The 12,901-nt window shown below is 46.5% G+C and overlaps 2 protein-coding genes across 2 annotated transcripts; one reads left to right on the forward strand and one right to left on the reverse strand.

Moving 5' to 3' along the window:
* The first annotated feature begins 717 nt into the window (after positions 1 to 717).
* BAD (BCL2 associated agonist of cell death) lies at positions 718 to 9,449 on the forward strand. Its single transcript, XM_054995193.1, has 4 exons — positions 718 to 808; positions 1,529 to 1,754; positions 4,117 to 4,286; positions 9,008 to 9,449. The coding sequence occupies exons 2-4, from the start codon at positions 1,601 to 1,603 to the stop codon at positions 9,128 to 9,130; spliced, it is 447 nt and encodes a 148-aa protein (XP_054851168.1). The 5' UTR covers positions 718 to 808; positions 1,529 to 1,600; the 3' UTR covers positions 9,131 to 9,449.
* Positions 9,450 to 9,460: 11 nt separating this feature from the next.
* On the reverse strand, positions 9,461 to 12,527 carry LOC129340396 (glyoxal reductase-like). Its single transcript, XM_054995180.1, has 2 exons — positions 12,425 to 12,527; positions 9,461 to 10,552 (listed from the first exon to the last, which is right to left on the reverse strand). Exons 1-2 carry the CDS (start codon positions 12,481 to 12,483, stop codon positions 9,688 to 9,690), a joined length of 924 nt encoding a protein of 307 aa, XP_054851155.1. The 5' UTR covers positions 12,484 to 12,527; the 3' UTR covers positions 9,461 to 9,687.
* Between the last annotated feature and the right edge of the window lie 374 nt (positions 12,528 to 12,901).

A 12,901-nucleotide genomic window follows, 5' to 3' on the forward strand; every position in this document is an offset into this window, starting at 1 on the left:
TTTATGTTGTTTTCAAATTTCTGCAACCCATCCTATTGTTTATTGAATGTTCTCGCTGTTGATTGTATTTATTTGCCCTGGGTAATATGCCTCAAGTCCCAGTGAGAAAGGCAGACTACATACATACATATATACAAACCACATAAGTGGTTTGGTAACATCATTTTTCTATATTGGTCTTGGTACTGTAATAAAAAATGGTGGTGGTGGTGGTGGTCTCCAGGCGACAGAGATCAGTTCCCCTTGGAGAAAATGGCTATTTTGGGGGGTGGGCTCTATGGAACTATGCCACACCAAGGTCCTTTCCCTCCTCTAACCCCACTTTTCACCCCCCAGATTTCCAGGAATTTTCCAACTTGCAGCTGGCAACCCTAACATACATACATACATACATACATACATACATACTCCTAAAAACATTGATTTAAATGGATTTAAAAGGGTGTTAAAGGGTTAAAAGATTGCACATGCCCTACAAAAGTGCAACCCTAGCAAAGCTGCAGGAAAACCCAAGAAGCAAGAAATTCTCCTCCAACTTCCAAAGAACGAACCCACGGGAGGGGCCTATTTGCATTTCGCAATCTTTTCGCTCCTTTCACTGTCAATTGAAAGGGCTGGGGGAGGAAAGAGAAGCGCCTGAAGGGACTTGGGAGGAACCAGAAGGCGGGGCAGGCCCCTCCTCTGTGACGTTGGCGACCCAGATTGGACACGGAAGGTGGCAGTTCTCCATTACCCCGGCGACTGTGGCTGGAGCTTTGCTGGTGTAAACAGTAAGGGTGGAGGAAGAGCGAGAGAGACCCCAATTTAGGTAAGGTGGAGGGGGAAGTGAATGGGTTGCAAATGGAGGCGGGTGGGGGAGAATTAAGAGGTCCAGCATTTGGAGGGGGAAGAGATTGGGATTCCAGATCTGGAAAAGGAAAAAGGGAAAGAGAGAGACTGTGGAGAGGAGGAAGGAGGGAAGAGCTCAGGATTTGGGAAAGAGGGACGTGGAGGGGGTAGGGAGGGTAGATCCAGGGCTGGGGATATAGGACCCCAGGGGTCCAGAGAGACGGTGGTGATAGAAAGGAAGAGTGATGTGAGAGCATTAGGGACTGGTGTGACAGCATTTGGGGCAGAGGGCTTTTCGAAAGAGGAGGTATTTCCTTCTATGGTACCCCAGGATAAGAGGAGACTGCTAAGGAAGCAGAGAACTAATTGTGGCTTCCAGGCAAAAAGGTTGATTTATCAATAATAAACCATACTTCTAATAATATTTAGCAGGTAGGCAGCGGGTGCCAAGAACATTGTGTTGATTATCTCACAGTGCAATCCTATAGAGTTACTCCAGGGTAAGTTCATTGACTCAAGCCAGAATTTCTGTCATCCCCCACGTTGTAGGCGCTGCAGAAGCGCCTTATCTAGGGCTACTGAGTTTGTGGCTGAGGTGAGATTCGAACTGGGGACTTCCTGGTTCTCGGCCGCTTGTCTCATTCTTTGGGACACATCCTTGTTTTGATGCCTGTTCTTTTCTCCTCCCCCCACCCCCCAGTTGAGTCGGAAACCTGGCAGACCCCTGGATAGTGGGAAGCCAGTTGTGGGGGGCCATGCCAGCCCCCTGACAATGTTCCAGATTGCTGAATACCATGATGAAGACGCGTTCCAGGCAGAGGAGAAGGAATTGCAGGGCCACAAACTGAACTGGAGGGGAGTTGCAGGAGAGGGCAAGGAGCCAGAGAGTTCACCACACCGTGAGACCACTTCCACTGAGGCCCAAGGTTTGCTACAGGGGAAAATTTCCCTTTCCTTCATCCTGTGCCCCTTTGGGGTACCCTGGGCAAAACCATCTTATGCCCCCCGTCTCTCTCTTTCATTTACTCCTGTTGTTTTGCTCAAATGGTATCCCTGTAGCCTCCTCATTCTCTCTTTTTTTAAAGCCATACTTTTCCACATTTGTCTCATTAAACTTTGTTTAAAACTTAACATTGGGGCTCTCTGTTGCTGGGAGGTCTGATTGTAAATGATCTTGTACTCAGAGGCATTTATAATAATACAAGTGCTGTCTAGTCACAGCTGACTTATGGGACCCCCTCGTGGGGGTTTTTAAGAGAAGAGTAGAGGTGGTTTGCCATTGCCTTCCTCTATATCGTAACCCTGGTCTTCCTTGGTGGGTCTCCCATTCAAGTGCTAACCATGGCTCGCCCTGCTTAGCTTCCAGGCTGTGATGAGCTTGGGCTAGTCTGGGCTAGTCAGGTTGCTCAGAGGAATTTTCTTCTGAGAAATATGGCTAAGAATGGGATTCTGTTTCTCTCTCAGACATTTTCTCCTGCCTTTCCTCCAAGCCCAGAACACTGTCCATGCTTCTCCCTTCCTCACAACAACTCTGTAAGATAGGTTAGGCTAAGAGAAAACAATTGGCCCAAGCCTCATGGCAGAGTGGGAGATTTGAACCTGGATCTCTTAGATCCTGGTTTAGTCTTCTAGCTACTACATCACAGTGGCTATCTCAGTTGTGCTGTTTAAATCACAACAGAGAGTTCTGGTCCCCTATAAACATATGCCGTATAATTCATACAGCAGAATATTACCACAGTCATTAACACAGAGTAAAATTCAGATTCTGTTGGTTAGAGTTTAGCTGGACGAGCTTAGCTGTGGTAAGTATACTCTTTAAACTATTGCTTCAGATAGCAAGTGGCAGCCCTCTTTGAATAATGCCTCAAGTATTAAACACATCACATGTTAGGAGGCCTTTTAGGTCTTGCCTTACCCGCAGCCTGCTAGCAGGCAAATAATTTTTCTTCTTCTTCGCTGGGTACATTATTGATTATTATTGCCATTCACTTCATTTATATCCCCCTTTCTCTCCAATGGGGACCCAGAGTAGATTGCACCATTCTCCTCTCCTCCATTTTATATTCACAACAACCCTGTGAGGTAAATTATTTATTTATGTTGTTTATATTTCACCTTTCTCACTAGGACTCATGGCAGCTTATTACAAAGTCAATACAATCAACATCCAAAAAGCAATGCAGTAGGATTTGTATAGTAGAAATCTGGAACCAACCCGAAATCTAAAAACAGAAGTAAAACATAAGTATTCACCTGACATGTTAAGTGATGCAAAAATTATATAGTAGGATCTTACGTAACAGCCAAAGGCAGTATGAGTTATGAACGGTAGTACAGATCACTGTCCCTAAACTTTTACAGAAGTAGTTTTCTAAACCATTCTGTACAGTACAACCCTGTTTAGGCTAAGTTAGGTTAAGAGTGTGTGACTTGACCATGGTCAACTACCAAGCTTCCATGGCAGCGGGTAAGTCTAAGAAGAATTCCACCCTGTGCTTCTTGGGCCATGAAAACTCTTAAGGTGAATGATGTTATCCTAAATTGGTTATGCAAACAAAATGCATTGAGGAAATTACTTGGCAGTCTTTTTGACTGGGCCTTTTGATGCCACATCTTCAGGCATGGGCTCATCTGTTTTTCTAGTTAAAGGGAACACTCCACCCCACCAACTGACAGGGTGTTCATGGAGAAAGTTGTGAACACCCTAGGGCATTTTCATAGCAGTCTTGAGTATTTCATTCCTCGGCATAAATAAGCCAGCAAGAATTACTTCCCCACAAGGAAGCTTTCAGGAATGAGCTCCCCCTCCTTCAGAAAACAAAATCTGTCTGTCTGTCCCCCTCTCCCCCACATTTTCTCTCTACAGCACTTCTATGAGAAATGCAATGAGAGCCAACAACTGGCTCAAACAGTTAGCTTTGTGGCTGTGGAGGGACAGATTCAAAACCCAAGTTAGCCTGTTCTATTATGTCCGGTACTTTATTCTTTCCCCAATTTGTACCCTGCGTTTCTCTCCAATGAGAACCCAAAGACACTTACAACATTCTCCCCTCTATTCTGTAATTACATCGACCCTGCGAAGTAGGTTAAGTTGATAGAAACTGACTGGCCCCAGGTCCCCCAGTGAGCTTCCGTCGCAGATGGGGATTTGAAACCTTGAATCCTAGTCAGACACCACTAACGCTTCACCACTCAATCCAATATGCTATGTCAGAAATGACGAATACGGGTTAATAAAGTTTGGGACAACCCCACGTTTGTTTTTCCTTTCACCTCATTCCCCAGAGCTGCGGCGCCGCATTGGGTCAGACCCTCCCTTGCCGGAGTCGGAGCTGCCAGATGAGGTGGGCACTTTCCGGGGGCGTTCACAATCTGCTCCTCCCATCCTATGGGCTGCCCAGCGGTATGGACGGGAACTGCGGAGGATGAGCGATGAGTTCCACGGGGCACTGCAGGTGAGACCAGCACGTCCCACAGGCTGGGATTCCCTGGGGAAACGATGTGTAGGTACTTTATGTGTTTGTGAAAGGATGGCAGCGTATCGCTGAGAGGGGGGGAAAGTACTGGAATAGTATATATTGCACATATACGTTAAATAATACTTGTTGGGGTTGTTTATTTACTTCAGCTTATATCCCATCTTTCTCCCCAATGGGAATCCAAAGTGGCTTACACTGTCCTCTTCTCCGTTTTATTCTCACAGCTCTGTGAAGTAGGGTAGGCTGAGTGTGTGTGGCTGGCCATAGGGGACACAGGGAGTAAGTTATTCGAGCTTAGTTTTCCCAGATCCTAGTCTGACATCTAACCACTACACCATGCAGTCTGTCTAGTGAATTCATCAGTGACATGGATTGTCTTCTAGAAATAATAGCCTCTGTCGTGTATTGATGCTTTTGCTGTTCCACCCAATTCCACCAGGCCATGGAGGCCGGGTTAAGTAGATTTCTTGTTGGAAATATGACTTCAACAGTGACATACAACCACTGATATAACTGTGACAGAAACAGTAACTTGCATAGTGGAAAACCACACTGCATTTAGAAGACTGTTGCAGCCTACGTGCCCTAACCTGGATAGCCCAGGTGAGCCTGATCTCATCACATCGCAGAAGCAGGGTCGGTCTTGGTTAGTAATTGGATGGGAGACCTACAGTGAAGACCAGGGTTGCAGAGGCAGGCAATGGCAGACCACCTCTATTAGTCTATTGCCTTGAAAACTCCAGGAGGGGTTGCCATATGTCAGCTATGATTTGAGGGTACTCTCCTCCAGTTTGCATACTTCCCATGTACCGTGAACCTAGTGTCTCAGCTTGTGTTAATGACTTCTGTAAGTCACCTGTCTCAGACAGCCAATTATTTCCAAGACAGCTGCTTTTCAATATTTTTTTTCAAAATGACATACAGAAGTTAAAAAGAAATCAAATGCCTAACAGTATTAAATATCTACAGTTACAAACCCAGCAGAGCCAAGAACACCTTCAGTCAACTGCTGAGGAGCAACCAGAAGGAAAGGTCTGGCTTCCAGACAAACAATGGAGCCGTGCAAAGCTCCCATGGGAGAGTGAAACAAAACTCTGGAGCCACCACAGAAAAGGCCCCGCTTCTCACAGAGGACAGCTTATTACATTCTTACCCTGCATTTCCTCAAAGAAACTCAAGACAGAGTACAGGTCTTTCCACTCCTCCCTTTTTGATCTTCACAGTGACCCTGTGAAGTAGGTTAGGCTGACAGAGTGTGACTGGGCTAGAGAGTTACTCTCCACTTAAGGTGGAATCTTCAACCAAACCTCATTAATAGATCTTAAGTGTTGTGTGGAGAGGGGAGATCCTGAAGAAATAAATCAGGATCCAGAGCGTTCAGTCTTTAACCGTCTCTGTATCAGGCATCTGACGAAGAGAACTTGATTCTCGAAAGCTTATGCTACAATAAAATTGGTTAGTCTTAAAGGTGCTACTGGACTCTTTTTGATTTTAGTCTTTAACGGGTTAGAGCAAGCACATTTAATTGGGCACAGAATCAAACTAGCAAGAAAATTCGTATGTCGTTTAAAAGACGATAGGTTTCATTCAAACATGATGCTGTCAGAGCAGACGAATTTAACCCGTGTGACTTTGCATGTGTCCAATCAATTATTTAAAACATGGGTAGACTACTTTCTCCAGTGATTCAAGGCAGTTTACAAATCAACACACCGGGTTGCAGTAAAAATAAAATGACAGCCCCTTCCTTAATTATGAATGCCGGAAGCCAGTGATGCAGGCTTTCCAGAAATCTATGGACTGGAAAATTTTTGGATGCCTTAATACAGTGTTATTTGATTTAGCATATTTATTTTGATAGGTTTTTTAAAAAAAAATGAAAAGTAGAAGTTTATTACAAATCAATAAAATATACACAAGCTCTGCACAATTTAGAGTAATGTCCCAAGAAAACATTTAATTACAACACTGAAACAGCCAACCTTGGCTAATAGAGTATGAGGAATAGCATCCTTGCATTGTTACTAATTTTGTGAAACCATGAATCTTTTAGAAATGTGAACCTTTCCATGGAAAAATCAAGCATTTGCAGAAACTGTGCCGCCCCACATCTCTGCCAGAAACACTTTCAAGCAATACCAAAGCAAACAGTCTGCTGCAGCCCTCCAAATCTGATACTATCTGTCACAAAAAAAAATCCTCTGAAATTGACTGCTTTGCGTGCCGTGCTTAAGACAGAAAACTAAGGCGCCTTCCATGCGTCTTCCGGCAAGCCATTCCAAATCACTGGTCCTGCCCCCAGCCAGTCCTTGTGGAGGTGGAAATGGAGCAAACGGATTTAATGGAAGGGGACAGCCAGGTCGTCTGCGGAGCACAATGAGCGCACAGGAGTATATTGGGAGATACGGTCTGATAAGATATGGGGAAGGGTCCCCTGGCTGTGAAGAGCTTCAAAGATTAAGGAAGGATCCTGAATTAGGCCCCAGAAGCAAATAAGCAACCAGTAGAAATGTTGAAGCACAGATGGCGTAGAGGATGGCATGGAGTTGTTTTCCGCCGTCCTAGAACATCAGACCAGAACCAGCGAATTGAAATTAAAAGAGTTTTCAGCTAAACATTAGGAAGAGCATCCTGACAGTGAGAGCGGTCCCTCTGTAGAACAGGCTTCCTCGGGAGGTGGTGGGCTCTCCTTTGGAGGTTTTTAAGCAGAGGCTAGATGGCCATCTGACAGCAATGCTTATTCTGTGAAGTTGGGCTGATCATGAGAAGGAGGGCAGGAAGGGTTACTTAGTTCCCGTGGCCCCTTCTTGCATGCCCTGGGCAAGGCCAATCACAACCTTCTGGTCAGGTAGCAATTTTTCCCAGGACAGTTTGGCTAGGAATCCTGGAGGTGTTTTGCCATCTTCTGGGCACGCAGTGAGGGTCATTGGGTGTGTGTTTTGGGGGAGGTAGTTGTGAATTTCCTGCATGTGCAGGGGGTTGGACTAGATGACCCTGGAGGTCCCTTTCAACCCTATGATACTCTGTTACACGTTCAGAGGGGCTAACCCCAGACAAAAGCCTGACTGCTGCATTTTGTGCCTTCCCTGATCATTTCAGAGGGGTAGCCGTATTGTAGCAAAACATACAGAGGTCCAAAGAAGTGAGCTGTGACTTAAGAAAGCTCATACTGGAATAAATGTTGAGAGTCATTAAAGCGCCACTGGACTTATGTTTTACTTTGCCACATTTTGTACCATTTGAAGCTTCTGAGTCTTCAAGGACAGCCCCATGTAAAGTGTGCTGCAGTAGTCCAGCCTGAAGTTTAAGATGACATACATCTGTGTGGCTGGAGCAGTAGCATATAGATAGGGCACTAACTTATGAGCAAAAGGTAACTGAAAGAAGGCACCCTTAGCAACAGTGCGTCAGTTTTTCCATCAACAAAGCTGTGTCCAAGCGCACCTTCATGCTTTTAATGTACTTTAACAGCCACCTAAGGTTGGGGCTCTAGAAAGACAGCATATACGTTTCCAAATAAATCTGTTAAGGAAAACTTAAGCCCCATATAAAGCTGGTAAATCAACCCTGTTCAAAGTTCTCTTGCCTCCCTAACCAAGCATCCCGTCTTGTTTAGATTCAATTTCTGCTTGTTCATCCTCAGCCACTCTGGCACTTGCCCAGGACAGTTAAAGAAGCTTCCAGAGGCTTAGATAAAGAAATAGAGAACAGGGTGTCATCTCTATGTGGATGACAGCCAACTTGAAAGCTACGGACACTTTTGCACAATTTAATATACATATTGAAGACAAAATGGACCCTTGTGGAACTCCGTAAATTAGATCCCAGCCTACTGACTCTCCATCTCCAATGGAAGCTCTTTGTGAGCAATGCTAAGCAGTGGGTTCCATTTTACTCAATGGGGTTTACACCCAGGAAAGTGTTCACAGGATTGCAGCCTTTGCGAAGAAAGAATAAAACAACCAAAAGCCCGACCCTTCCTTGCCTATGATAATTTCAGCCAATCTAGCAAAATATGATGGACTGTGTCAGATACTGCAGATTGATCTAACATAATTGGCAAGGAAGTATTGTCTTTATCCACTTGCAAGCAGAGGTCGTCCACCAGAGCTAGTATAGCTGTTTTTGTCCCCGAAAGAGATCTGAAGTCAGATTCAAAGGGGTCAAAGGCAGCTCAAATCCTACCTCACCCTAAAAGCTACGTGAGCTACAGTGGCTCTCATAAACTTCGCCACCTTTAAAAATGTTCCTTCTCTCTTCACCTTTAAAGATGTCTTGAGAAAAGATATACTTCCTTCAAGATGCATCAGTTCACGCATGAGCCACATGACTAGAAGGTGGAAGGAAAGGAAAAACAAAAGACATGCAATCCCGTTGGCACATAACAGCAGAGAGCCAGTTTGGTGTAGTGGTTAAGAGCACGGGACTCTAATTTGGAGAGCCAGGTTTGATTCCCCACTCCTCCACTTGAAGCCAGCTGGGTGACCTTGGGCTAGTCACGGCTCTCTTGGAGCTCTCTCAGCCCCACCCCCTCACAAGGTGTTTTGTTGTGGGGATAATAATGGCATGCTTTGTAAACCGCTGAGTGGGTATTAAGTTGCCCTGAAGGGCGGTATATAAATTGAATGTTGTTGTTGTTATTATTATTGTGAGGGAGAGATTTCCCGCCTTTCTCTTACGGCGTCCTTCTTTTACAGAAGCTGCCACGGCCCAAGAGTGCAGGCGCTGCCTCACAACTGTTTCGAGCGTCGGGTTGGAAGGAGACCCTGCAGTCATGGTGGCGCCTAAGTTCACCGGGACCTCCGAAAAGTCCTCCATGAACATGTTTTGCTGCTGCCTGTTTTAATGAACAAAGGAGGGGCCAGGGAGGGAGGGCAGAATAAGTAGGATTGATGTAGCACATTTTCTTATCCCAAAGTATTCAAGAAGGTGGGAATTGTTCCTCAGCATCTCCCCACCCATCCCAAAGGGGAAGGAGTTTCCCTTTTGCCACACACTATCATATGACGTGTAGCCATTTTACCTCCTCCCCCTTTTACAAGGAATCACAACCATTCCCCCCACCCCTTCACTCCAAGTACTTCTTTAAAAAAGCAAAACACTGTATGGATAATTAGAACAGAAGCCCTGAATTGGTTTTTTTCTATGAATAAATTTGTAAAAACCTTTATTAAAACACTGTTATTTCTGGTGTGTGTTGTCAAGAACCCATCACTCAAGCGGTTACAAATCCACCAGCAGCAGTCGCCTCTGGAGCTGGCCACAGACACATACCCAAATCTTGGATGCTGAGGGAAAGAATTTGAAAATTTTGTATTCGAAGGGTCTTCCTGACTTTTAGAACTAATTCTCGCCACAACCTCCCAGGCCCGATGTCCTAAGCCACACCACTGGGGTCCCAACAATAGTGTTTCCCACAATCCAGTGCACTCAATTCCTCCATCTCCATTTGGGTCAAGCTCCAACCCCAGAGCTGACTGTTCTCAGCCACACGGGCTGGGGATGCTGACTTAGGGATGACGCTCACCCCCTGCTGTAGAGCCCAGCGTAGCAACACTTGGGCCGGGGTACACCGTTGCCGCCCGGCGATCTTCACTACCTCTGGCCGACCCACAAGTGGGCCGGTTCCCAACGAAGAGTAAGCCTGTAGATGGATGCCCTTCTGGCGACAGAAATCCAGCAGCTCTGACTGGGCCAGTTCCGGATGGAACTCCACTTGGAGAACAGCTGGAGGCACACGGCAACTCATGAGCAGCTCTTGAAGATGCTCGACAGTGTAATTGGAGACCCCGATCGCCCGGAGCTTCCCAGATTCATACAGTCTCTCCAGAGCTCGCCAGCTCTGCTGTCGATGTTCTTTGTTACCCTTATCTTCCTGGGGTCGGCCTTGTGTGCCCGGCCAATGGATGAGATAAAGGTCCAGGTAATCGCAGCCCAATTCCTGCAAGCTATGGAGGCAGGCCGCTTCAGCAGCCCCCTCTCCGTGGTCTCTGGGGCTCAGCTTGCTGGTAAGAAAGATATCCTCGCGTCTGAGACCATAGCGCGGTAGCAGCTCACGAAGCGCACTCGCTATGGCTGCCTCATTGCCGTAGACGGCAGCCGTGTCCACCAAACGGTAGCCGTTCTCCAAAGCGGCATTCAGGCTAAGGCGCACCATCTCCCGATCTTTCAGGCGGTACGTGCCCAGCCCCAGAAGAGGCATAGGTGCTCCAGTATTCAACCATACGGTACGTTCTGGCAGCCTGGGAGGGACAAAATAGGTGGATTAGATTTCATGCCCCTCTCTTGGGAATGCCACGCTCAGCAGGGCAAATATTTTGACATCTTGTTCAATGACAGAAGCTGGAACGGAGACCACAAGACTGTCAAGTCTCCTTTGTAGTGAACACTACTGTTTTACTCACCAAAGCTTGGAACAGGATCCTTATACAATTATATATACAAATATATCTATTTTAGAACATATGAAGCTGCTTTCTTCAGTGTCTGTTCCATTTAGCTTGGCCCTGCCTACCCTGTAAAGCAGCCTGATTATTTGTTGGGTAGAGATGCCAGCAACCAAAATGGGGATTTTCCCCCCTTTGCAAGCCTAGCATGTGCTCTGCCAGGAGTTACACGTTCTTTCCCTCATGTGGTGCTGGCACGATCAGAAGTTGGAAACCGAGAGTCGTAAGATACTTGGGTCTCCTCTCAACAAGATCTCAGATGTATGCTGGTGTGAAAAGACCATTCAGGGGCCTCATTTCTAATCTCAACAAGGCAGGAGGAAGAGTTGGATGCAGTAGCACCCTAAAGAACAACTAGATTTCCAATCTCAAAAATGTCTCCTTTAAATACAGTGACATTCCAGCATAAAAGCTTTTGAGGACTGGAGCCCACTTCTTCTGATGCAATAAAGGGAGTCTCACTATGCAGACCTTTTTTGTGTAGTGGTTAAGAGCGCGGGACTCTAATCTGGAGAACTGGGTTTGATTCCTCACTCCTCCACTTGAAGCCAGCTGGGTGACCTTGGGTCAGTCACAGCTCTCTCAGAGCTCTCTCAGCCCCACCCACCTCACAAGGTGTTTGTTGTTGTGGGGATAATGATAACATACTTTGTAAACTACTCTGAGTGGGTGTTAAGTCATCCTGAAGGGTGGTCTATAAATCAAATATAATTATTACATAATAATAAAGCCAGTTTGGTGTAGTCGTTAAGACCGCGGGACTCTAATCTGGAGAGCCAGGTTTGATTCCCATTCCTCCACTTGAAGCCATCTGGGTGACCTTGGGCTAGTCACAGCTCTCTGGAGCTCTCTCATCCCCACCCACCTCACAGGGTGATTGTTGTGGGGATAATAATGATATACTTTGTAAACAGCTCTGAGGGAGCATTAAGTTGTCCTGCAGGGCAGTATTATTATTATTATTTTCATTTCCTGTGCGAACCCTCTGATCACATCTGAAGAAGCTGGCTCTAGTCCTCAAAGGCTTCTGTGGGAACAAAATGTTATTATATTTCAGCATGCTGTAAGACGCCTATTCATTGTCGCGGCAAACAGACCTAGACAGTAAGTCCCATTGACTTCAGTGAGGCTTGCTGCTCAGCAAAGGTGTTTAAGATTGCGCAGAAAAATGGCAAAAATAAAAAAGGGGGAGTGGGGGTTGAAAACTAAGAGCACGCTTAAGCGAAGAGCTTCATACTTGTGGCAGGCCTGATTCATGAGCTAGGCCCAACAATGTGAAAAAGAAAAATCACATGCTGTCTGAAAAACGGCGCTGGGGGAAAGGGGTGAAGCACATCTTGTGCAAAGTGTTATGCGCAAGGAAAGGAGATGTTTGGGCAAGGGGAGCAGCCAAATTATGCCTTCCTCCTCTCGGCTCACAGACACACAAAAACCCCATAAGGGTATCCGTGCTGCGGTTGTCAACCTCCAGTTGGTGGCGGGAGATCTCCAGGAATTGCAACTGATCTCCAGGCTACAAAGATCAGTCCCCCTGGAGAAAACGGTTGCTCTGGAGGGTGGCATTATGGCATTATACCCCGCTGCGATCCCTCCCCAGGATCCAACCCCCCACCTCCAAATCTCCAGGGGTTTCCCAACCCAGAGGTGGCAACCCTTCATCTCCCTCACCACGATCCAGGTAGCTCCCGCGCTGCTTGCCAGCTTTGCATGGTGGGCGACTCGGCCATGGGAGAGCACCCAGAGAGGAGGGCGGGGCTGCAACAGGATGGACAGCAGCTGTTCGCCAATTGGTGCGCAAAGAAAAGGGTAGGAGGCGTGGCCCCGAGGGAGACTAGGAAAGTAAATAAGAGTCGATTGGGTTGCCCTGCGGAAGGTGGGCGTGGTGAGCGCGCTCCTGCTTGCTCGGAGTTGCGCAGTCCTACTCTCAGTGCAGTGGAGAGGTTAAAAAAAAGAGAGAGAAAAATGGGTTCAGTGCAGGCTGCGTGGTTGGTTTTGCACGTCCTAAAAATCTATGCGATATATGTTGATATATATGTTGAGGTGGGTAGCCGTGTAGATCTACAGTCAAAGAGCAAGAGCCGGGTACAATAGCAGCACCTTAAAGACCAACTAGATTTCCAGGGTATGCACTTTTGAGAGTCAGAG

Source organism: Eublepharis macularius, chromosome 1, assembly GCF_028583425.1.
Source record: "Eublepharis macularius isolate TG4126 chromosome 1, MPM_Emac_v1.0, whole genome shotgun sequence".
NCBI classification, from domain to species: Eukaryota; Metazoa; Chordata; class Lepidosauria; order Squamata; family Eublepharidae; genus Eublepharis; species Eublepharis macularius.